The 26,433-nt window shown below is 46.1% G+C and overlaps 1 protein-coding gene across 4 annotated transcripts in view; it reads left to right on the top strand.

The window, feature by feature from the left end:
* Positions 1-26,433, top strand: part of USP25 (ubiquitin specific peptidase 25) — a 96,542-nt gene that overhangs the window by 33,353 nt on the left and 36,756 nt on the right. For all 4 annotated transcript variants that reach the window (XM_029082778.2, XM_029082779.1, XM_029082781.2 and 1 more), the window contains exons 4-9: positions 6,707-6,830; positions 11,644-11,806; positions 17,894-17,977; positions 23,063-23,200; positions 23,596-23,672; positions 24,533-24,606. In XM_029082778.2, coding sequence (XP_028938611.2) covers positions 6,707-6,830; positions 11,644-11,806; positions 17,894-17,977; positions 23,063-23,200; positions 23,596-23,672; positions 24,533-24,606 — 660 coding nt within the window. The remainder of the gene's footprint in view (positions 1-6,706; positions 6,831-11,643; positions 11,807-17,893; positions 17,978-23,062; positions 23,201-23,595; positions 23,673-24,532; positions 24,607-26,433) is intronic.

The following is a 26,433-nucleotide window of genomic DNA, read 5'->3' as shown; positions in this document are numbered from 1 at the left end:
CTCCCAGTAGATTTCCTCAGGCTCGTCCAACCTCTTGGGTCCGTTTAGTGGAATGTGCACAATTAACAGCTTGGCCTAGTGGATAGATGGAACACGGGCCTGGGTGTTAGAAGGACCTGGGTTCTAATCCCAGCTTTGCCACTTGCCTGTGGTGTGACTTTGGACAAGTCACTTGACTTCTCTGTACCTGTTACCTCATCCGTACAGTGGAGTTGAAGACTGTGACCCCATATGGGACAGGGACTGTGTCCAACCTGATTAGCTTGGATCTACCCCAGCGCTTAGAACAGTGCTTGACACATAACAAGCACTTGACAAACACCATCATTATTATTATCAGTATTAGCAGCAGAAAATGGTTGCGGTCTGGGATAATATAGGATCCCAAGTGATCGCCCGGGATAGAGAAGACAGTTTCCCTAAAATGCAGTAGATCTGCACTTGGTGAGGTTAAGTTAATCAATCGGTCATATTTATTGAGCGCTTACTGTGTGCAGAGCACCGTACTGAGCACTCGGGAGAGTTCAGTATACCAATATGGCAGAGTTGGTAGACACATTCGCTGCCCACAAGAAACTTACAGTCTAGAGGAGGAGACAGACCTTAATATAAATAAATAAATTACGGCTATGTACCTAAGTGCTGAGGGGCTGAGGGGAGGGGTGAATAGGGGAAGCAAATTCATTCATTCAGTAGTATTTATTGAGCGCTTACTATGTGCAGGGCACTGTACTAAGTGCTCGGAATGAACAGTTAGGCAACAGAGACAATCCCTGCCCAATCCAAGTTCATGAGTGACACAGGAGGGAGTGTGTAAGTCTAAACCACCCACGCTTAGTACAGTGCTCTGCACACGGTAAGCACTAAATAAATACGATCAACTGACCGGGCAGCCGGACTCAGGGTTGTCTGGACAGTCAGTCTCACCGAGTCAAGGCATTTACAAATGGGCTTTACACAATTTAAACGCACCCCTGCATCGCAAATCAGATGCAGTCCTTTATACGGTGCGAAGATGTACGACGAAATGAGGACATTAAGCCCTTTGCCGTTCGGTTACCGGCAAAGGGCAAAAAATAGATTTGTGGGAAAATGCCTCTTCTGCTCGACCTTGGAGCGTTCCAGATCGCTTAGGCGATTTTCACAAAGACCCAGGCCTTCTGGGCTATCTTCTCTGAGGAAGCGGAGACCCAAGCCCAGGTAGGCGTGGGAGAGGAATGGAGAAATGGTTGTTAAAATCCACTAAGTTGGGTTTCATTCAGTCGGTTTATTGATCAGACTTTGGCATTCCTGGGAAGGAATGGCAATTTTAGATCGAATTAGTGTGGGCAAAGTCACCTTTCTCCCTGTTACCCACTGTGCTCCACTGTTGGGTGGAGTATTAACCAAACCTTAATGTCTCATCTGGCACCAGGTTGACCTTGCAGCTGATGGGGCAGCCTACACTGTATGGAAAGGTCATAATAGGGCTAGAGATAGAAGTAATTAAATAATAATACTAATTATGGTATTTGTTAAGCACTTACTCTATGGCAGGCACCTTACTAAGTTCTAGGTTGGATACAAACAAATGGGGTCGGACACAGTCCTTGTCCCACTTGGGGCTCACAGTCTCAACCCCTGTTTTACAGATGAGGAACTGAGGCCTAGAGAATAATAATGATGGTATCTGTTAAGCGCTTACTATGTGCAAAGCACTCTTCTAAGCACTGGGGGGTATACAAGGTGATCAGGTTGTCCCACGTGGGGCTCATAGTCTTAATCCCCATTTTACAGATGAGGTAATTGAGGCACAGAAAAGTTAAGTGACTTGCCCAAAGTCACAGAGCTGACAAGCGGCAGAGCCGGGATTTGAACCCATGATCTCTGACTTCCCAGCGTGTGCTTTTTCCACTGAGCCACGCTGCTTCTAGAGAAGTGAAGTGACTTGCTCCAGGTCACACAGCAGACAAGTAGCAGAGCCAGGATTAGAACCCATGCCCTTCTGATTCCCAGACCTGTGCTCTATCCACTCCGCCATGCTCCTCTAAATCAATCAAGAATATCGATAGAGTGCCTTCTTGTGTACAGAGTATTTCATTCAGCCCTCCAGAGGGTACAATACTTAGATGACACAGTCCCTGCCCTCAAGGAACTTATTATTTCATTCCATCCCAGCCACGAGAAGCAGCGTGGCTCATTGGAAAGAGCACGGGCTTTGGAGTCAGGGCTCATGAGTTCAAATCCCAGCTCTGCCACTTGTCAGCTGTGTGACTGTGGGCAAGTCACTTAACTTCTCTGTGCCTCAGTTCCCTCATCTGTAAAATGGGGATTAAGACTGTGAGCCCCACGTGGGACGACCTGATTCCCCTGTGTCTACCCCAGCGCTTAGAACAGTGCTCGGCACATAGTAAGTGCTTAACAAATACCAACATTATTAGAGTGTAATGGTCTCACAAACATGGATTCGGTTACCATTTCTCACCTTCACACAGACTCGTAATTCCAAGTCCTAAATGGGCCACAAGTGAATGATCGGCTGATCTACTTGGCAGCTGGAGAAAGGGAAGTCACAGAAAACGGCAATCATCCTTTGCTAAGTGACCTTGGGCAACTCACTTCATTTGTCTGTGCCTCAAGTAACTACTAATAATGATGGTATTTGTTAAGCACTGACTATGTGCCAAGTACTGTTCTAAGCACTGGGGGATATACAAGGTAATCAGATTGTCCCACATGGGGCTCACAGTCTTAATCCCCATTTTACAGATGAGGTAACTGTGGCACAGAGAAGTTAAGTGACTTGCTCAAAGTGACACAGCTGACAAGTGGCAGAGCGGGGGATTAGAACCCGCGGCCTCCGACTCCTAAGCCCGGACTCTTTCCACAAAGCCACGCTGCCTCTCTGTGTGGGTCAGGGATTGTATCTTCTCCTCTTCTCCCACGTCCTTTTGCCCCATCCTTGGACTTGCACTCCTTATTCCCCCCTTTTTCAGTCTCACAACATTTAAATACATATTGATATTAATGTCTGTCTCCCCTCCAACACCGTAAGCTCGTTGTGGGCAGGTAGCGTGGCTCAGTGGAAAGAGCCCGGGCTTTGGAGTCAGGAGTCATGAGTTCGATTCCCAGCTCTGCCACTTGTCAGCTGTGTGAATGTGGGCAAGTCACTTCACTTCTCTGGGCCTCAGTTACCTCATCTGTAAAATTTGGATTAAGACTGTGAGCCCCACGTGGGACAACCTGATTCCCCTGTGTCTACCCCAGCGCTTAGAACAGTGCTCGGCACATAGTAAGCGCTTAACAAATACCAACATTATTATTATTATTATTACCAAGTGGTATATTGTATTCTCCCAAAGGCTCTGCACACAGAAAGTGCTCAGTAAATACGATCGATTCAGTTATTGAGCGTCCAGCCCGAATCTTAGTGTAGGGCCTGGCACATAGAAAGGGCGTAACAATTATCTTTAAGAACAAAAAAAAGGCAGGATCCTGGTCCCCGGTTAACCCAATCTCTCCAGGGGAAAAAGTCAAAATCCTAAAGAGAGACTGTTCTCTGACGTGAGTCACCACGTTGGCCGCTTCACAGCGGATTCCCGAAACGGTTTTGCTTCCGCCTCGGCTTCCCTGCTTCTGGGGCCTGGACTACCGGAAGGATGCTCCCTGAGGATCCTCCCCACGGTGCCTGCGGAAGCGGGGAGGGGCGGCAGCAGCAGACCGGCCACTACTGGGAAGGGAGAGGGATGGGATGAAGAGGCGCTTCTGGGGAATATAGTCTACCGACAGATCCCTGCTGGAGAGCCGGACTTTGGAAGAGCCACGTGTCCCCTGTTGACCTCTAATTTGGAGATTCCCCGCGCTCCGGACGTTATACCCTTAGATGATTGGCATCCATCACTTGACATTACTGCTGGCTCTGCTTAGGTCTGGAGGGGGCCGGGTTGCAGGTGGCCTTAGGGTGCCTAATGCAGCATTTCGCAGCTGCCTGCCTGCATCTATCAGCTTCGTCACCATCGAGCGGAACCTGCGGACGTGCAGAAACTTGTTGGCGTTCTTCAGCGCCACAGCCAGCTGTTTCTGCAGTTTGCTCTGCTGCTGCTCATTTCCTCTATTCCCTCCCCCTCCTGCATCCCCCATGTACTTGAACCTATTCCCTTAAAGTGCTTAATATTTACCCTGTCTTCAGCCGCACAGCATTTATGTACATATTATTTGTTTTACTGTCTTTTTCCCCCTCTAGCTGCTTGCAGACAGGGTATGTATCTTCCGACTCCGTTGTATTTTTTTTTTTAATTGGTATTTGTTAAGCTCTTACTATGAGCCAGGCACATAGTTAAACCCTGGGGTAGATGCAGTTTAATCAAGTTGGACACAGTCCATGTCCCACATGGGGCTTACAGACTTAATCCCCATTTTACAGATGAGGTAACTGAGGTCCAGAGAAGTGAAGTGATTTGCCCAAGGTCACACAGCAGTCAAGCGGTGGAGCCAGGATTAGAACGCAGGTCCTTCTGACTCCCGGGCCTGCACTCTATCCACTAGACTACACTGCTTGTACTGTGCTTAACACAGTGCTCAGCACACATGTAACTCTCAATAAATGCCACTGATCGATTGATTGACCATGGGATACCTTAAATGTGTTGTTTTGTTTTAAATCCCTTTGGTGATTTTTGTTTTCCTGCCCGGGAGTCACCGTCTCACCATCTTCTGGTTCCAGTTGTCCAAGCAACTTCAACCGTCTTGCTTCTGCTGGAGGAATTTCAGCAATTGTCATTTCTAGAAATAATGACGGTATTTGTTAAGTGCTCACTATGTGTCAAGCACTGTTCTCAGTGCTGGGATAGATTCAAGCTATTCATGATGGACACAGTCCCTGTCCCTCATAGGGCTCACAGTCTTAATCCCCATTTTTCAGATGAGGTAACTGAGGCACAGAGAAATGAAGTGACTTGCCCAAAGTCACACAGCAAAGTGGCAGACCTGGAATTAGAACCTAAGCCCTTCTGACTCCCAGGCCCATGCCCGATCCACTAGGCCATGCTGCTCCCCAAGTGGCTTCACTGAGGGGGAGAATAACACGAAGAGATTTTTTGCAGGAAATGTTGCAAAAAATATACAACGTCTTGTCTTTCAAGTGTAAAAACTACACACCCTAATGTACTAATGAAGATGCTTTCTTCCCAGGGAAAGACACTGAAGTTTGGAAGGGAAGAAAGTTAGAAGAGGGGGAGATTGGGTGTTTTGTTTTAGGCAGTGTTATTGTTGAAAAAAAACAACCTTCAACGGTCAATTAGTTTAACAAAGACAGCTGGTTTCAAGCACTCACTATTTAATTACCGTAATTTACCAAAATTGCTTAGGTTCTTATGGCAGTGTGAAGCATATATGATGTTAAAGAGCTTTTAAGGAGCACTGACGAAGCCGAAAGACACCAGATTTTGACTTTTTTTTTTTAGTTGTTTAAAAGCTTTACATTTTCCAAAAACTCATGTGAATTTTCCAGGGTTTAAGTTTGTTTTTTTAATATTAATAATAATAATAATAATAATGTTGGTATTTGTTAAGCACTTACTATGTGCAGAGCACTGTTCTAAGCGCTGGGGGACATACAGGGGAATCAGGTCGTCCCACGTGAGGCTCACAGTTAATCCCCATTTTACAGATGAGGTCACTGAGGCACAGAGAAGTTAAGTGAGTTGCCCACAATCACACAGCTGACAAGTGGCAGAGCTGGGAGTCGAACTCATGACCTCTGACTCCGAAGCCCAGGCTCTTTCCACTGAGCCACGCTGCTTACTAATTACATCAGCTCAACAATTAATAATAATAATAATAATGTTGGCATTTGTTAAGCGCTTACAATGTGCAGAGCACTGTTCTAAGCGCTGGGGAAGACACAAGGGAATCAGGTTGTCCCACGTGGGGCTCACAGTCTTCGTCCCCATTTTACAGATGAGGGAACTGAGGCACAGAGAAGTTAAGTGACTTGCCCACAGTCACACAGCTGACAAGTGGCAGAGCTGGGATTCGAACTCATGAGCCCTGACTTCAAAGCCCGTGCTCTTTCCACTGAGCCACGCTGCTTCCCAATTCCCAACAATTGGGATTCCCAACAATTGAGCTTCCCAACAATTGGCAGCTCAAGAAAGTAAGCCGATTGGAAATGTAATAGAAGAGATAAAAATTGGATCCAGAGTGCTGGTAGCCTTTGAAATAAGGTAATGAGAGAAGGAGTGTGGCTTAGTGGATAGAGCATGGGTCTGGAAATCAGAAGGACCTGGGTTCTAATCCTGACTCTGCCACTTGTGACCTTAGGCAAGTCATTTTGTGCCTCATCTGTAAAACTGGGGATTACAATTGTGAGTCCCATGCGGGTCAGGGACTACGTACAACCTGGCAAACTTTTATCTACCCCTGTGCTTAATGCAGTGCCTGGCACATAGTAAGCACTTAACAAATATCATTACAAAAGAAGTCTGACTAACTTAAATTTGGCCAATTAAGGACATTTAGTTGTCGTTCCTTGGGCCGTTATGTAAGGAGGTGATCTAATTTATTTGTGGCTGTTACATCAATATGTTCTTTGGGGAAGGATCCGTACTGTGGGTGGGTCTTGGTTTGGGTGTTGGTTTAGTATTTGCTAAGGTTCTGTAAATCCATGAGAATCATCTTTCCTCCAGTTGGACTTTGCAGCTTGAGAATGGTAATTTTACTCTTTCAGATGTGATAGACCTCACCGGAGACGATAAAGATGATCTTCAGAGGGCAATTGCCCTGAGTCTGGAGGAGTCGAATCGCGCGTTCCGAGAGACGGGAATAACCGACGAGGAGCAAGCCATCAGCAGGTAAACAAACACCCTGTGGAAAGCAGGCTTGCCCCATGACGGACACGAGAGATGCAAGTCGGTTTCTGTTACTTTGGCGGCTACTAAGGAATAACCCGATCCCACTGAATCACTGTTTGCCAAGTTGCTGCTTAGTGTTGCTTGGATTCATTCAGTCGTACTTATTGAGCGCTTACTATGTGCAGACCGCTGTACTAAGCGCTGGCAGAGTACGATAAAACAATAAACAGATACATTCTCTGCCCACAATGAGCTTACAGTTTAGAATACTCGGATGTATTCTCTGGATAATGGAAAGAACAGAAATATTGTATTTCCAGCAGTGATATTTACTTGGAAACTTAAACATTTAGCAATGGGAGATGGGGAGACAGAAGTGTTGTGTGGAATTTCCTGTGTCCGTAACTGTTCGTGGAAAGCTCTCTTAACTTGCATCCAGAGAGAAATTCCCAGCAACAATTCTGCTGTTTACCGTAGGATCTGTTGTTATGGTTAGGCAAGAAGATATATTAAAAAGATGGAAGCAGTTTATTTTAACGGACTCCTGAATGATCGACAATAGGTTTAGAAGTTCTTCAGATAAGTTAGGACCTCCCTCCCCGACTCTGTTCATCACCACTGCCTTTCTTTTTACCTCAGTAAATCGCAGTGTTTGCTTTTCTCTGGTTGAGTATTTGAAAATGCCTCCAAGCTGAAAAAGGTAGCATTGGGAGATTCTGGTGTCGAATAAAGATCGTTTTGAAAGATCAGTTCTTAATGTACTCTCCTAAGTCTCTCTATCCAAAGGTGTAGTCATTCAGTGTAACAATAGCAAAATATTTTAGCGAATGTTATTATGAGTGTTTATTTTTTTAAAAAACACTTCATTTAAAGTCAAGTCCTGGTTAAAGGTTAAAGGTGGCGTAATTTAGTATTCCGGACACGCTTTCCAGTTCCGAGTACTCCCTAGCCTCCCGCTTCAAGGCAGCGTACTCTCATTCAGTCAGTCAGTCCTATTTATTGAGCGCTTACTGTGTGCAAAGCACCAGACTAAGCTCTTGGGAGAGTACAAGCAGCGTGGCTCAATGGCAATAGCCCGGGCTTGGAAGTCAGAGGTCACGGGTTTGAATCCCGGCTCTGCCGCTTGTCAGCTGTGTGACTGTGGGCGAGTCACTTAACTTCTCTGTGCCTCCGTTACCTCATCTGTAAAATGGAGATTAAGACTGTGAGCCTCACGTGGGACAACCTGATTACCCTGTATCTACCCCAGCGCGTAGAACAGTGCTCTGCACATAGTAAGCGCTTAACAAATACCGACGTTACACGCTAAAGAAAGACACATTCGCTGCCCACAGCGAGCTCACAGTCTAGAAGGGGAGACAGACGTGAATATAAAGAAGTAAATCACAGATATGGATTTCTCAAAAGTCCTTTGAGGCCATGAACAGAAAAGTGCATCTGAAGCAGGACGGAGTCTGATGATGATAGAGTCTCTTGTTCTGTGTAATGAATGAGCCTTGGACAAGTCGTGAGGATCTCAGGGCCGGGAACTCAGCGGGAAGAAATGGATGCTGGGGCTAGTGGCTTTTGCAGCTCTCCGGTCATTCTGTCGTCTGTGTTCTGTGCGCCTGTCTACTTGTTTTGTTTCGCTGTCTCCCCCTTTTAGACTGTGAGCCCGTTGTTGGGCAGAGATCGTCTCTATCTGTTCTATGTGTTCTCTGCACACAGTAAGCGCTCGATAAATATGATTGAATGAATGAATGAATGAATGCTGAATACAGTGCCTGGCACATAGTAAGCGCTTAACAAAGCCACAATTATTACTGTGTTTTTACTAGAGCAGTGGGTGCAGAAAGCGAGTTAGTGGGTCAGAAGCTCAGCACATTGAGGAGGGTGTGCCGGAACTTTAGGGACATGAATCCACTGGTGGGCCAAAGGACAGAAGTGTAATAATAATAATGATGATGGTATTAAGGGCTTACTGTGTGCCTGGCACTGTACTAAGCGCTGGAGTGGATACAAGCAAATCGGGTTAGACACAGTCCCTGTCCCCATTATACAGATGAGTAACTGAGGCCAGAGAAGTTTAATGACTTGCCCAGGGTCACACGGCAGACAAGTGGCAGAGTGGGATTGCCGAACCTCTGCCCCAAAGCCACACACCAGCCTCAGTAGCCACTGCGGTCGGTCTTGAGGATCTCGACTGAGCCTGTCCACCGTGCGAGACACCCTAGACGTCCTTATGGCCATTGCTGTACTAGCGGCTGGATAGAGCACGGACCTGGATAGAGAAGGTCATGGATTCTGATCCCCACTCCGCCACATGCCCGCTGTGTTGCCTTGGCAAGTCACTTCACTTCTCTGGGCCTCAGTTCCCTCATCTGTAAAATGGGGATTAAGACCGTGAGCCCCATGTGCTATAGGGACCATGTCCAATCTGATTGACTTGGATGAACCCTGGTACTTAGCACAGCACTTGCACATATTGAGTGCTTAATAAGTACCATAATTATTATTATTATTTACTGTCCTCAACTCCTCACCCTTGCCCACCTCTCCACTGATGGATTCCCACTTCGGGAGGTGGTTAAAAATATAAAGATATTATTGCCATGTGTTACTCTAGTAGTAATAGTAATAATAATCATATTTATTAGGTGCTTACTGTGTGCAGCACTCTACTAATAAGCACTGTATTGGGCTCGGAGACAATTATCTAAACGGTTCCCATTTTCCGTGGCCCTTTTCAGTTAGATGGTTGAGGAAAGTCATTTGAAAATCTTCTCTCCCGCACCTCTCCATGGAAAATAAAAAATTCTCGTTAAAGTATCACCCTTTCGATATGCCACCATCAGAAAGGGGCAGAGAGCCTCTTTTAAAAGGAAGGAAAGCACCCGTTCTTCCCCAAGATTAATTGGGAATGTTCAGCAGCCTGAGAAACAGGCTGGATGGAGTTAAACCCGCTCTGCTGGTTGTGGCCCAAGTACTGTCTGCTCTCCAAAAAAAGCCGACCTAAAACTTTCACGTGTTTTGCGAGTGCCTCTTATGTGTGGGCCACTCTACTAAGCATTTAGGAGAGTATTGTAAGACACCAAAATATTTGACAGATAGGTTGAAGGAGGAGACGTGGATATACGAATGAGGTAGGGCTTAAGTAGTCCTTTGATATTTCCAGCGGGCTTCTGTTAAGAGTGGAAAGAGTCTAGGAGACCTTATTATGCTTCGTGAGATTTGATAGAGGGAAGGAGTTGAGCACGGGAGTGGGAAGGAAGGCTTTAGGTAATCCGAAGTTTCTCAAGTAGGAAGAAAAATTTGGGAGAGGGTTTTTCCAGGAAGTCGAGGTGGGATCCGAGTTTAGATTTGGTGTGAAGCAAAGTTCCACTTGCTGCCTAGTCTTATTTTTGGTTTCCCTGCTTGATCGGGGTTGTGAAGTCTTTTTGATTCCTTGGTTTCTTTTGAAGTTCCCTTTAGATAACACTCATCTTTTAATTGTAGGAAGCGATGCCGCTTAAAACTGACACAGCACTTTACATGTCCTAGCTTGCAGGCTGCGTTCGCTGGACGGGGGTGATTCATTAGTCATTTGCTAATCCGTCATCTCACGGTTCACAGGGGTAAGAGGCCAGAGGGATCATTTCCTAAGGGAAAAGCTGCACTCGAGTGAGCCTTGAAACTACCAGTGTTGAATGCGTAGTTTTCTCTGTGCTTCTCCAGGTGCAAATGTTTGTCACTGAAGTCTTGTCAGTAGAAGACATTTTGGTCACTGTTTTTTTTTGTAAGTTAAGCATTAATGCAAACCCATCAGGGCATTCAGGTCTTAAGCCGACTTGTCGGTCGGTCCTTGGGGCGGGTTTGTGCCTGCCTCACCAATTCCTATCTTCACACACGGTACACTGTCTTTGTGAGTCACCGAGCTACAACTTTGGTATAAAGTCTACGGCCGAGTGTGACCGATTTATTGAGGTCTTTTATTCAGCGCTCCCTCTGGCCCAAGCGCTGCGCTAAGCACTGGGGTAGATACAAGTTAATCAGATCTTTCAAGGTAGCCTTTTAAAGTTAGTGAAGGTTAGAAGTTAAGGTTTTTCTTGCCCAGTTTTTCAAATGACTTAACACGGTATTGTAGCGAAAACAGTGCCCAGCTTATTGGCTCAAAAACTGCTATTTTAGTAGTGGACTTTGGAGGTTGACCTTTGTGGAAGTTTCGTAAGAGTAATAAAGTAAATAGACCAAACTAGACATACATTTTTGAAGATCAGTTTGTCATCAGCGTAGCAAAGTCTATATGCACTTTTCACTCGAGCCACGGTTACCGAAAATAGGAGCAGTCAGTGCCTTAGCTGACGTCGTGCTTGGTGAAAGTGGAAAAAAAACAACCCCAAACATTTTCTAATCTGATGGATAAAGGTGGAATTCAGGGTGGTGTTAGGTACAGCTCTGGGAATGAAGTCCTAAAGAGAAATCTCCCCAAAAGAGCAATTTGTGGTTCCCAACATGTATTGCTGGGAACCCCTCAGTTTACATAGAGAGAAAACTGAGTTCTTTTGACAGCGGTGGTGAACCAGTTATATGAGCTTGGGTTATCAGAAAAAGGCTCCTTTGAGTGCTTCAAAAACAGTGGCAAATCTGTGGTTTTATTGACTCTCTGAAGTCCCCAAACTCGAACATGTTGAGCAATTTGGCTTTGATGGTCTGAACTAGCTTCAGTTTCAGTTTGTTAATTGCCTTTTAGTAGCAACTCCTGAGTTTCTGGTACACGGGGATAGATTTACGCAACGGTCTTAATTGGTTACTACTGTCCTTTTCTCCTCTTTCTGTTTCTCTTCTGTCGTCTCAGAGTTCTCGAAGCCAGCATCGCGGAAAATAAAGCGAGTTTGAAGAGGACCCATCCCGAAGTGTGGAGTGATTCTCCAAACCCATATGACAGGAAGAGGCAAGACAGCTCTCCGGTTGGGCTCAAGAATGTCGGCAACACCTGCTGGTTCAGCGCTGTTATTCAGGTGAGGAGGCGATACTGGTGTAAAATGAGAAAGTTCTCCAGAGTGTCCCAAACTCTAATTGGAGGATTGCAAAGGATTCTGGGTGCCGCCCTTCTTTGGATTTCAGGCTGACATTAAAAAAAGCAGCGTGGCTTAGTGGGAAAAAAACCCCAGGCCTGGGAGTCAGGGGTCTTGGGTCCTAATCACAGCTCCACCCCTTGTCTGCTGTGTGACGTTGGTCACGTCACTTATTTTGTCTGGCCCTCAGTTTCCTCATCACGAAAACGGGGGTTCAATGCCTACTGTCCTTCCCCCTTAAATTTCCCACGTGGGGTAGGGACTCTAGTCGATCATCTTATATCTAACTTGATGCCTAGCGCAATACACCGCACCTTTTGAGCACTGAATAATTGGCATGGCTAACAACATGAAGAGTGAGAGGGTTGAACCGATTCCAGTGTTGAACCCCAAGCTACTAGGAAATGGCAGAGTCGTTGCCCCTCAGTCTACAATCCCGAACCCTGGAGATGCCTTATGGGCTATTCATTCATTCAGCGTCGTATTTATTGAGTGCTTTCTTTGTGTACAACACTGTACTGAGGGCTTGGGAGAGTACAGTATAATAAACAGTCACATTCCCTGCCCACAGTGAGCTCACAATCTATAGGCTAAGCACAAGCCCATCCTTGCTTGTGTATGGTCAGTTGTATTTATTGAACACTTATTGTGTGCAGAGCACTGTAAAGAGCATTTGGGAGAGTACAGTATAACAGCACATTCCCTGCCCACAGCGAGCTTGCAGTCTAGAGGGGAAGATGGACATTAATATAAACAAGTAAATTACAGATATGCGCGTAAGTGCTATGGGGCTGGAAATGGGGGGTGAATAAAGGGAGCACGTCAGGGCGACGTAGAAGTTGAAGACAAGGAAAAGAAGGCTGTCTCTTGCCCTCTCTTTAAACTAAATCCATTTCAAAATGCTCTCCAGTTGCCTGACCTCGCTTGAGCAGTTGTCTCCAGACGCGGACTAACTCACGTCGAGCGCCCCTTCCCTCCCCCAGCCACAAATCGAGCAAGCCTTCAAGAAACGGTTCCAGGGAACTCTGTCCAGGCTAATTTTGGGCATTACCCTCTCTGACATTTCTCTCTGGCTAGCTCGGCTTCTTGAGTTGCAGCAGCCGTCGGAACCCCTGGCTGCCTTTCTCGAGGAGCCCCTGACCTGCCGCCGAAGGGATCGGCGGGGGCCGTAGACACACGCCGTGGTCGAAAATAGAATGCAAACGAGCCGCGTCTCAGGAGGGGGGGTCGGATTTTACTCTGGTATAGCCAAACAAGTTGTGGTCGACGCAGTTACGCAACGCCGTCCGTGGAAACGGGAATGAAAATACCCGCTGTCTCGTTGGGGGATTATGTTCTCCTCCTCCTGGCACCTTCCCCGTCTGAATCATATTGAAACTGGAAAGCTGACGAGGATCGGGAAGTCGGTCTTTATTTCAGGCACCAGTGACGACGCTCCCCGTTTAGAAGAGCAGTTATCAGAAGGGCAAGAAATGTGCTGTATGGGTAATTTGTATTGGAACATTGGCAATCATGCATATTTCAGTGGGTCAGATGGTATCAGGTGGTGTTTTAAGGAGTGCACCGTAGAGTGTATCTTAAAGGCTTGCTAAATGATGAGTAGCCACATTTTCCAGAGGGTTCAGTGGCATTTCGAATTAATACCGAGGATTATCTAGCAACAAAGTCAGAGTAGGTTACCCTAAAACACCCCGTGTCTTTATTCGCTGGCTAGTAGCTTCCTGATTTGGGGATCTCTGGCTGGGTAGATCTGTGATCTGGGTGTCTCACATTCCTTATTCCGCAGTTTTCCCCGGCCCAAGTGACCTGAAGATGAACTCTTCTATCATCATCATCACTTTTATCATTCTTGTATTTGTCAAGCGCTTACTGTGTGTCGAGCACTGTTTAAATAAGATGTCTGCTCTCCCTGTGTCTTCGATTATTAGGCCAGGTGGGCCGGGGACTGTGTCCGACTTGATTAAATGGTATCTACCCCAGCGCTTAGAACAGTGGCTGGCTCGTAGTATGGGTTTAACAAATACCAGAAAAGAAAAGGAAAGGAGATGTGCCTTCAATAAGGCTTTGTAGGGGGAGAGGGTAATTTCCAGATTTGAGGAGTAAGTCCTCGAGGTGGGGAACCTGCTACCGATTCTCTTGTAGTCTCCCAAACGCTCAGTATGGTGCTCTGCACGCAGTAAGGGCTCAGTAAATTCCACTGGTTGTGTAAAGACAATCACTGCCAGGATGACTGATGCTTAATCTGTTACCTGGATTGAGTCTTCGTGGAGAAATAACAGTGTTCACTTGGATTCCGTCGGAATCTGGGCCAAACAGTTCAAGGTGGACTCCCAAAGACAGATTGCTCAAAAAATCTCTGGCCTCTACTCACTTGAATAGTCAAAGCGGTGCTAGGGATTTTGTCCTTGGGGTTTAGGAAATTTAACCACAAGTATTTATTGCTTTGCTTCAGGGGCTAGCTGAAATCCAATGGAGTATTCAGGCCACTCATGAATAGTTTGCCACTGAGAGAGAGCTATATTTAAAAGTTTCCTCGGAAATTTGTTTTCTTTTCTTCCCCCTGACGCATACCAATTAAATTGTTCAGTTGATGCTGACTGTGTGGTAGGAGGAAATGTTAATGAGTTCATTCTCTGGATCCCTGCCTTATCCATTTGGGGAAACACGTGGTTAGAAGTGGTCAGAGTCTAGTTCCGGATCGGCCCCGACCGGCTGAGGGAAGTGGGTATTTTATTTAGTCATTCCGGGCCTCAGCTTTCCCATCTGGAAAGTGGGAAGAATAACTCCTCAGGTGCTGTGTCGGTTTAGGGGAAAGAACATGGGCCAGGGCGCCAGAGCACCTGAGTTCTAATCCCGGTTCTGCCACTTACCTGCTGTGTGATCTTGGGCAAGTCACTTAATTTCTCTATTCCTTAGTTCTCTTGTTTGCAAAATGGGGTTTCAAAACCCATGCTCTCTCCTACCTAGCCTAAGAACTCCGTGTGGGCTCTGGTTATCTTGTGTCTATCCCACCGCTTTCACTAAACTGTTTGGTACATAGTAAGCGCTTTACAAATCCTACGGTTCTCCTCCTCGTCCTCGTCTTCCTCCCCCTCCACCCCGCCCCCAGATAGCAGGTAGCTTGGAGAAGCAGCGATCAGCTGCTCTCTTCAAGGGTCCAACTCCAAGGCCTGGGATTTGTCCTCTAACATCACTGACGCTTCTCTCTTAAAAACTCATTATGGACCTTTTGTCTTTTAATGTATTCAAGCCCTCTTTGACCCTGTTGGAATTTTCTGATTCCACCATTTCCTATGGTAAGATGCTGCATTATGTCCCTTCTAATATTCATGATGATTTTTGAGTGGTAACAGGCGAAAGAAGGTAAGGCCCGTCCTAAAGAACATTTAAAATGAAAAGTTCTTGAAAAATGCGGCAACATTCTATCCTCTAGGCAGCCTGAGAAGCAGCGTGGAGGAGGTAGCATAAAATTCAGGGGAATAAAGGATGAATGGTGCCTGTTTAGCAGTTTGCAGAAACGATGAAGAGATGCAAAAGCACTTAATTATAGATTGCCCCGTTGCCAAGCGTTTTGGATGCGAGCAGCCAGGGAAGCTGGAAGGCAGCAAATTGAATCACTATCGTGTAAGAAGGAGTCCTGGGGAGGATGAAGAATGGGCCATGGACAGGAACAACTAAACCTGACTGAGATGTTAGAATATTACAGTGCTTTAGAAACTCTGGGAATTGTTAATATGGGAATTTAGGATTTGCTCACTTCCCAATTTGACTTCTGCCTTTTTTCTTTTTCCCTTGCTGCACATTCTCAGTCAGTGTGCCCAAATGGCAACACTTATTATAGCCGTCAACTTTATATGGCCATAGAACAATACACAATAATAAAAATAATAACGGTAAGTGTTAAGCGCTTATTATGTGACAAGCACTGATCTAAGAGCTGGGGTAGATGCAAGCTCATCAGGTTGGAAACAGTCCCTGTTCCACATGGGACTCTCAGTCTTAATTCCCATTTTACAGATGAGGGAACTGAGGCACAGAGAAATTAAGGGACTTGCCCAAGATCACCCAGCAGACAAGTGGCAGACCTGGGATTAGAACCCAGGTCTTTAGGACTCCCAGGCCCGTGCTCTACTAGGCAATGCTGCTTCCCTAAAAATCAGAGCACATTCAGAGGTTGTTGCTTTTCCCCACTTTTAGACTCTTTACTTGTACTGAAAAGTGAATGAACGGTTTTTGCAGTGTAAGGTTAAAAGACATATGTTTATAGTTAATTGGGAGGAAAACCTTTTTTTTGCATTCTCTTCTTTTGCTCTGCTGCTGTTGTGGAGCCTTTAGAAAAAAAGTTCTGAGGATTCTGAGAATTATTGTGAAAGAGCATTGGATATCATGCTTTAGGCAAGGGAAATATGGAATAAGTTAGTTCAATGAAAGTTGTCACTGGAAAGCGAAAACTTGTTAGGAAATAAATCTGTAATATTTTAAATTACAACAATCCTGAGCCCCGCTGTGGTTTTGTTTTTAGGGTGTGTCCTCTCAAGCACAGTTTTTTTGGTGGTTGTTTTTAAACAACTGGGATGCCCACAGACAAAACCATGTCACAAATTATTCTTACTGCACTCTTAGAGCCCGCTAGGTTATTCTTCTAAGATGAGTGGAGGTTGGTGAAATCCTGGCTAAAGAGTGCTAAAAGATTTTATGCAAAAACAAATGTTGAAGGGGGGAAATATTCATTGACGATTTAGTCCTTGGTTTGAAAGCTGTGCAGTTGTAAAGGTATTTATCGAGCCCTTTGCAAGAAGTAAGTAGAAATTGTGATGAGCAGCTTTATTAATCCTAAATGTCTTAATGTAGTGGTTAGTGGACTCACTTTGGAATGTAGTTTTGCCCCTTAATAAAGATAATAGTGATATAATAATGATGGTATTTGTTAAGTGCTTACTATGTGCCGGGTACTGAACTAAGTGCTGGGGTAAGATATAAGCTAACGAGGTTGGCCACAGTCCCCCTCCCACATGGGGCTCACAGTCTTAATCGCCATTTTCCAGGTGAGGGAACTGAGGCACAGAGAAGTTAAGTGACTCGCTCAGGGTCACCCAGCAGACAAGTGGCAGAGCCGGGACTAGAACCCAAGTCCTTCTGACTCACACTCCCGTGCTCAGTCCACTGTGCTGCTTCTTGGACAAACCAATTGGTAACGCCAAATTTAAAAGTTTGTTTTCTGCCTTGGATCAATACCCTTTGAACACTTGATATGGTATTCACCCATATTCACCCCACCTTCAGCCCCACAGCACTTGGGTATAAACCCCTAACTTATTTTAATGTCTCTCTCCCCCTCTAGACTTGTAAGCTCATCGTGGGCAGGGGTCTACCAAATCTACTGTATTATACGTTCCCAAGTACTTAGTCCAGGGTTCTGCACACAGTAAATGCTCAACGAATGCCACTGATTGCCTTTTTCAGATGTGATTCTGTGCAGTCCACAGAAGGCCAAATTATTTGTGTCTGTGTGTCAGTGCGTAACCTTGGGGACACGTGATATATATTTCCAGTGATTGTGGTTTAACATAAAAGCGTGGCTCAGTGGAAAGAGCCTGGTCTTCAGAGTCAGAGGTCATGGGTTCGACTCCCGGCTCTGCCGCTTGTCAGCTGTGTGACTGTGGGCAAGTCACTTAACTTCTCTGTGCCTCAGTTACCTCATCTGTAAAATGGGGATTAACTGCGAGCCTCACGTGGGAAAACCCGATTACCGTGTATCTACCCCAGCGCTTAGAACAGTGCTCTGCACATGGTAAGCGCTTAACAAATACCAACATTATTATATAAGGTGAAGCACTCTCAGACCTCTCTGTGGTTGCTGAAAGGAGATAGTTGTCACCCTATTCTCTGAAACAGAGAATTTCTTCTTGAAAATGAGAGAGAAATCATCCAAATGGCTCCTAATGAGCTGTCTTAATCTCCATCTTCTGTGAATACGCATTATGTTCTTTTTTTCGTTGAGACGTTCAAATGTTTTTCATTCTCTTTCAGTCGCTCTTTAATCTTTTGGAATTTCGAAGACTGGTATTGAATTACAACCTTTCAAGTGCTCAAGATTTACCTCGAAACCAAAAGGTAAAATTACAAACGTCACTTTTCTGAACGGTTCATATGTCGAAGAGGCACTGTGCTGATGTTCCGATTCCAACGAGAACAGTTCCGTAAACGAACTCTAAGCTTGGTGAGACAGAAATTCAGCTTAAGAGATTTCCAGAAGTCTTAATGTGCCTTAATTGCCTTTAGTGTGAATGATGGACATTCATTTCTACCTACATTTCTAGGTATCTCAAAGCAGGGCAATTGGTGTTTTTCCTCCTGAATCGATCAGCGGTATTTATTGAGTGTCTCCTGTGTGTGGAGCACAGTGCTTAGCGCTTGGGAGAGTACAGTGAGGTAGAAAACACAATGTGGAATTTACAGCTGGCTCTGCCACTTGTCTGCTGTGTGACCTTGGGCAAGTCGCTTAACTTCTCTGTGCCCCAGTTACCTCTTCTGGAAAATGGGGATTAAGACTTTGAGCCCCACGTGGGACAACCTGATTACATTGTATCTACCCCTGCGCTTAGAACAGTGCTCGGCACATAGTAAGTGCTTAACAAATACCATAATTATAATTAAAACACTCATCCAGGTGGCTTTAAGTGGGATATGAAGAAGAAGAAGCCTGTTTCCCTGTTGGTTTGCTAAATAAGACAAGTATTTTTGCTACATAAAGTCTTTCTCAAGTAACTTTTTCCACCGTCTTTCAACACATACTCAACATCCTTGAAAACACCCTCCCCCCCGGTTTTTTCAGAGCAATTCCCATCGTCCCAACATAAAGGAATTTAGTATTGGTGCTGGTGATATTAAGGGTGCCTACTTGATTGATGATTCTCTGCAAGGGATTTACTGGCTGAAATGCTTGGCATCTTTTCTTACTCTCCCAGGTGTCAGAACAAGTCCAATCTAACTAGTGGAGCTCTGTCATTGTGCGCTTAACTTTGGGCGTATCTGTCCCAGTGGAGCTTCCCCTCAGGAATGATGGATCTGAGACTTCAGGACCGAGAAACCTGAACAGAGGAGTTGATTTTAGTGCTAGTGGCTGGCGTAGCGCCATTCACACTCTTATTCCTACCGCTCATATTCCCACTGGGGCCCCGAGGGCAGCAAGCGAGGAGGTGGGCAGCGGAGAAGGCACATACCTGTCCTCCCTTCTTCTTCGTCCCAGCTCTGCCGCTTGTCTGCTGTGTGACCTGGGGCAGGTCACTTCACTTCTCTGAGCCTTAGTTACCTCATCTGTAAAATGGGGATTAAGAGTATGAGCCTCTTGCAGGACAGGGACTGTGTCCAACCTGATTATCTTGTGTCTTCCTCAGTGTGTTTAACAGTGCTAGGCATATAGCAGGTGCTTAACAAATATTATTCTAATTATTATTACTAAATCACAAGACCTGTGTGGGACAACCTGATTAACCTGTATCTATCCCAGCACTTAGAACAGTGCTTGACTCATCCTAAGCGCTTAACAAATACCATTATTAATATTATTATTATTATTATTATTATTGTGGCAAAGTGCATTTGTGGTCCTTGCCCATGTTACCCAGCTGCAGGCAGAAGCGAGACCAGAACCCAGATCTCTTGATTCCGAGAGCGGAGTTCTTTCCAGCGGCACAACCGCAGACCCAGTGCCCAGGGTAGGGGATTCATAAATACCGATGACCGAAGGACAGCCTGTTAACTGAATATAGTAAAAAAACAGAATAAAACTCAGCCAGACCAGCCTGCTGGTCCATGAGCGCTATGGGTTTAGAACTCAGGCAGGCTTCCAAATCTGTGCCCGTCCGGCAGAACTTAATTCATGCTCTGGGGGAGGGGGTATAGGATGAAGCCTCGGTGACAGGGCGATAGGTGTGAGACGGAGAGACGGAGAGAGATGAGAGATGGAGTCCCGTCAGCCGAAAGCACTGGTTTTGGAAGTAGCTGTTAGCTAGATGTAGGAATAGCGTCCCGTTAAGCCGGTGAGGGAATTATGCTTTTCCAAGGGTATCGATATGACGACCAGCCTTCGGGGTATTTAGTAATGAAGACGGATTAGGGCAGCAGATGCCCCCAGGGCTTGACAAGCTTAAGACGCTCAGAGTCCGAGCGGAGCGCGGGCAGACTTTCCCAGCCAGCCGCCATGCTGCCCCGGAGACAGACGGAACAGCTGGCTTTGAAGAGGGAGTGAAATAGGTGCGGGCGCCAAGGCTGCCCCTGCGCCGGCTCGTTGCACTTGGGTTTGAATATCGTTGGCAGAATTTCCAGGTCCCTGAGGCCTCCTGACCAGCAAGGATAGGGAAACGTGCCGCTTCTACTGGCAAGATGGATCGTGAGCTCCCAAAGGGCAGGGATCCCGTGTCCTAGTTCCATTGGGCTCTCCCAAGTGTTGAAGAGAGTGCTCTGAACAGGGTAGGTTCTCAACCAATCCTCTAGATCGATGAGTGGATTTAGGTGTATTTCAGCCTGGATTAACGTGGGTTGTTTTCCCCACTGACGGGGATGCCCGGGCTTGACATTGGATTGGCTTGGGCTCCTCGCCCTTCCGATTATTTTTATGATAACGATGGTATTAAGTGCTTACTGTGTGTCAAGCGCTATTCTGAGCACTGGAGTAGGTACCAGCTCGTCAAGTTGGACGCAGTCCCCGTCCCACATGGGGCTCACAGTCTTCATCAGTCTTCAGTCTTCATCCCCGTTTTACAGATGAGAGAACTGAGGCCCGGAGAAGCGAGGCGACTTGCCCGAGTTCACACAGCAGACAGGTGGCGGAGCTGGGATTCGGACCCCGGTCCTTCAGTCTCCCAGGCCCGGGCTCTTTCCACTAAGACGCGCTCCTTCCGTAAAATGGCCGATCTATCCACGTTGCCCTGCCATCATCCCTGTCGGGAAAAAGGGGAACAGTGCTGAGGCCTACCTTCTCCCCCATCCCTGGTCACCCAGGGCTTGATGAGACCGACCGACATTCTGTCATTCCGTCGGACTTTCAGGGTGACCACATTATGTGTCCCCGTAACATTAGTCCCGCCTGCGTGGGGATATACCAGCTAGCGTTAGCTTGGCGTCTGCAGTTACTGTTGCTCCTTGCACATTTGGCCCGAAAAAGACATTTTCCACCATAAGTTTCCTTCCAGCAATCACGCCCGCCCCCGTGCAGATGAGATGTTGGGAAGCAAAAGTAAAGGCCAAAAATTCCCTTTGGCCGTCAGGTGGAATGTATTATTGGAACTGGATTTAGATTCAGTTCAGGACTGGGACCCCTCGGAGGGGAATGCTGGGGAGGAATCTGGAATGGATTTTAACCGTTCGCGGACGTTTTGGTTAGGATTTGGCACCCTGCTGTCTAGGATGGCAGTCACTGGTATTTATTGAGCGCTTTCTGTGGGCAGATCAATCAGGGGTATTTATCGAAAGCTTACTGGGTGCAGGATGCTGTACTAAGCGTTTGGGAGAGTACAGTACTGTTGGTAGACACGAGCGCTGCCCTCAAGAAGCTTTCAGGATGGGTTTGTGCATCCTGAAAGGCAGCCCACCTTAGGGCTGAATTGAGTCAGCACGGCCCGGTGGAAAGAGCATGGGAGTGGGACTCAGGACTGTAGTCCCATATTCTTCCCCGACTGTAAGCTCGTTGTGGGCAGGAAATGTGGCTGTTAGAGTGTTGTTGTCCTCTGCCAAGCACTTAGTACAGTGCTGTGCACACAGTAAGCACTCAGTGGATACGACTGACTGACTGAATGACGAACTGGTTGGATGACCACGGGCCAGGCACCGAATTGCCATTGTTCTCGTCTGTCCGTCTCCCCCGATTAGACCGTAAGCCCGTCAAACGGCAGGGACCGTCTCTATCTGTTGCCGACTTGTTCATTCCAAGTGCTTAGTCCAGTGCTCTGCACGTAGTAAGCGCTCAATAAATACTGTTGAATGAATGAATGAATGAACTTCTTTGAGCCTCATCTGTGAAATGGGGCTATTCTTCCGCCTTAGAGGGTGAGCCTCCCCAGGGGTCAGAAACCATATCCGACCTGATGCTCTCATATCCACCCCGACGCTTAACGTATGGAAAGCCCTTCAGGAGTACCTTTGATACTTAAATAATAGATTAAGAGTACATATATATACATACATGTATATATATATATATGTATATATGTGTACTTTAACGGCACTTGCTGCTGTATGACCTTGGGCAAGTTACTTCACTTCTCTGTGCTTCAGTTTCCTCATGTGTAAAATGGGGCTTTAATACCTATTCTCGCCTACTTAGACCCCAGCACCTGGAACATTGTAACCGCTTAACAAATATCATTGTATTAATGTGGGCCTCCCTCTCTAGACTGTAAGCTCATTGCGGGTAGGGGATGTGTCTGCCGTTGCATTGTACTCTCCCAAGCACCTGGTAGAGTGCTGTGCGCATGGTAACCACGGAATCAATACCATAACGGAAATGCGGTCTCCGGCTGCCTCGACAGTGCAATCTCTGTGCTCTCTAAGAGACCCAGAGCCTTGTCTTTCCCGTCTCCCTGAGGTAGGCCTGTCTTAACACCGCTGTGAATCGGGTGGCTTCTTTTTGCAATCCCATTTCCTCCAGGTTGTCCTCCCTGTTTTATATCCAGTGGACTGACTCTATTTCCCTCCCTTGCCACTTATGCAGCTCCTTGGTGCTTAAGAGATGTTCAGACTCCCATTGCACTCACATATTTAGCCCACTACTTAAGCTCTATGTCTGCTGTGTGACAGTGGGCCAGTCACAAAACTTCTCTGTGCCTCAGTAACTCATCTGTAAAATGGGGATGAAGACCGTGAGCCCCGTGAGGGACAGGGACTGTGTCCGACCCGATTACCTTGTGTCTACGCCAGTGCTTCGATAGTGCTTGGCACATAGCACTAAACAAATACCACAGTTATTATTAGTAATGGATATGTCCCCCTTTCCTTCTTCCTCCCACCTGTAATTCCTTTTCAAGTCTGTCTCCACCACTCGACTGTAATCTTCGGGACAAGGATCGTGTCTACTAGCGTGTAGCACAGTGCTGTGTGCACAGTTGGTGCTCTGTAAATACTTGGGAGTAATTCTTGAAACCCAGGCGCTCTACACCCAAGAACTGATCGGTGTCGATTTCCGTTCATCCTGTCATCCAGGAACATCGGAATTTGCCGTTTATGCGGGAACTCCGATATCTCTTCGCGCTCCTGGTCGGATCCAAGAGGAAATACGTCGATCCCTCCAGGGCTGTCGATATCCTTAAAGATGCCTTCAAGTCGAATGACTCACAGCAGGTAGCGTGACTTCTACCCCGCAATTTTAAAGGTTCACGAGATGTCTGAAGTAACTGGTGAAAAGCCACGGTGCCGTTTTTATTTATTTTCTTTTTAAAAAGCGTCACTTAGACGCATCTAATGATAACGGTTTCGTTTGTAGGATCGGTCTGTCTGTTCCAAAGACATGAGGCCAGCAAGGGCTGGAGATGGTTCATTTTATTAGAATGAACCTGGAGTGAGCCATGGGAGTTTAAGGTCGTTCTTCCGGATCATATGGAAAAACTCTGATTGTGGGGCTTTTTGCGTGGGCAGCACTTAGGAGGTGTCAGACTGAAGGTTTCAAAATGCAGCGTGCTTTCGTTTCATTTTCTCGAGGAGGCCCAAATGTCAACTAGATTTCCTTCCTTTTGCAGCAAGATGTGAGCGAGTTCACTCACAGGCTATTGGATTGGTTGGAAGATGCCTTCCAAATCAAAGCTGAAGAGGAGAGGTAGGTTCCTCTAGGAAACTGAAGCTGATTTTCTAGAAATGTCCAGTGGACCGTCTTTCAGTGCTAGACAGAAGACAGGAAGCTCCACCCTCTCCCAGGGGTTAGTCAGTCATTCAGTGATGTTTATCGAGCGCTTACAACCATCTGTCAGTTCCCTCCCAGCGCTCAGTACAGTCCCCTGCGCACAGAAAACACTTGACTATTACGACTACTTGCCGTATTTTTTACTCCTTACAGAGTTTTCAATGGACTGTTATTCAAGCACATTACCGTGGGTTACTGGCCTCTTTGGAAGCAATTGGGTTGGCGGGGAGAAGTGATAGAAACAACTGTGCCATAATTGCGGACTAAAGATAGCATCGGCCCATCAGTCGGCAGCGAAGCTTGAGAATTTCGGTCTGTAGACACAACCCTCTTAGGATGCTCTTTTCCTGGAGCGGCTCTGGACTGTGCATCCTAACAAGCTTCTGCACCTCCTCTACGGCATTCACCCGAAGTTGTAATTATTTAGCCAAGTAATTGTGGTGCGCAATAGCCTGGTTCTGTGGAATAATAACCTTTGTGGACTACATAACGAGCCCGGGAGGGAAATTTAAATGCACTCTCTTAATTTGTCCCGCGCTTCAAGCAGGTTATTCTTGGAGGTGCTTAACGTAAATGGGTTGTGCTTAAATGTGATGGTTGTGAGAGGGGAAAAAATATGCAAACAGCTTATTTTTAGTAATGCTCCATTCAGAAGATTTCTCGTGCCCATTTTCCCGTTTCATAAACGGCCCCTCAAAAGCTCATTGTAATTCAAGGACTATTATCTGTGGCCCGGACACAGTCAAGCCAACATTTATACTGGTGATGTTTTTCAGGGATGGAGAGAAGCCAAAGAATCCAATGGTCGAATTGTTTTACGGACGATTCCTCGCAGTGGGAGTGCTTGAAGGTACGGTTCCGGGTTTTCTTTCATATGAGAACGGTCCTGGAAGCCGTCTTGAACCTGTGCACTTGTCTGAAGGAAGTGGCTTCAGTCATCGCGATGGCTAATGGGGTTTACATGCACAGCGTAACGCAGATCGGGTCAAAGAGGCCTCTGGTCGACCCAACGTCAAACTTGGTCAGGCAGACGTGCCGGACGGGAGAGAGAGTTAGAGGCGAGGGTAGGGCGGCTGCTTCTCTCCTATGATATCTGAAATTGAGTACTCAGCGTTGGAGTCACTCAATCCATTCATTCATTATTCAGTTGTATTTACTATGTGCAGAGCACTATACTAAGCGCTTGGGGGAGTGCAATACAACAATAAACAGACACATTCCCTGCCCACAACGAACTAACAGCACCCTGTAATCAGAGACGCTTCTTAAATCACTTGGCTTCAGCAATCTCTCCTACAATTGAACCTTGAGAATGAGCCAGACTAGAAGTCTTTGGAGCCAAAAGACACGCCCAGTCCGAGGAGCGCTCAGTAAGAAGTAAAAAAAAAATAGGGCAAGTAAATAGAAATAGTATTGCTTTCTGGGTGCCGAGCACTGTAGTAAGCGCTAGGAGGGAATTCACAGATGGTCGTTAGATGTGGTCTCTGTCCCTCAGGGTGCTCACAATCTAAGAATCTGACCGGAAATTTCAACCAAACAATATGCAGAATATGTGACACAGTAGTCCCGGTTCCAACTTCCCACAAGTGGGTTTTTTTAGGACTTTGAAAATCCAGTTTTCTCCAGCATTTTTGACAGTTCATATTTGGTTTGCCCCATGGTTGCTTTAAAGTCACTCACCAACTGGAATATTTTGGGTCTTTGAGCTTAGCGATTCAACATGTTTTCTTATCGATTCCTTCATTTAACATTGACTATCTCAGGAGGAAAGGTCTTAGAGCACTTTGTCCCTTCGCACTACTCATCAGATGCGACGTTATCTTTTTCTATATGTGCTTTCTTGCTTGTGGAATGGGGTGGTGTTATTTAAAGATTGAATTACCCTAAAGGACTGTTAAAGGACTTTCTAGACTCAATTTTTTTGTTATTTGGTATTTGTTAAGCGCTTAGTACATGCCAAGCACTGAATTAAGTGCTGGACTAGATACAAGTTAATCAGGTTGGACACAGCCCCTGTCCCACATAGGGCTCACACTCTTTAATCCCCAGTTTACAGATGAGGTAACTGAGGCACAGAGAAGTAAAATGATTTGCTCAAGGACACGGCAAACAAGTGGAGGAGCCGGGATTAGAACCCAGGTCCTCCGACTCCCAAGCCTGTGCTCTTGCCACTGGGCCACGCTGCTTCTCTATATTGCTTTTAATACACCAAGTATTCAATATTTCTCATCACTTTTAGATGAACACCTTTTCCTATCTAAAATCCTTATTTTCTAACTCTAGAGATTTCTGAACAAGGATATAAATCCTTTGTGTGACGTTGGGCAAGTCACTTAGTTCCTTCCCCTCTAAAATGGAGATTTGATACCTATTCTTTCTACTCAGACGGTGAGCCCCATGTGGGACAGGTACTGTGTCTGATCGGTTTACTTGGTTCTATCCCAGCACTTAGAATAGTGCTTGACGCATAGTGCGTGCTTAACAAATAGCATAAAAATAATGATGATGATAATTATTGTCCCAAGTGGGCAGGGACTGTGTCCAACCTGATTTTCTTCTTTCCACCCCAGCGCATAATACAGTGTCTGGCACCTAGTAAGCGCTTAACAAATGCCACAACAAATGCCAGAGTTATAATAATAGGTGTTCCGTTGGAGTTATGTCATGCATTATATCA

This window comes from Ornithorhynchus anatinus, chromosome 17 (genome assembly GCF_004115215.2).
Source record: "Ornithorhynchus anatinus isolate Pmale09 chromosome 17, mOrnAna1.pri.v4, whole genome shotgun sequence".
Classification (NCBI taxonomy): domain Eukaryota; kingdom Metazoa; phylum Chordata; class Mammalia; order Monotremata; family Ornithorhynchidae; genus Ornithorhynchus; species Ornithorhynchus anatinus.
Note: the sequence above shows the minus strand (reverse complement) of the source record. Positions and strands in the feature narration are given on the sequence as shown.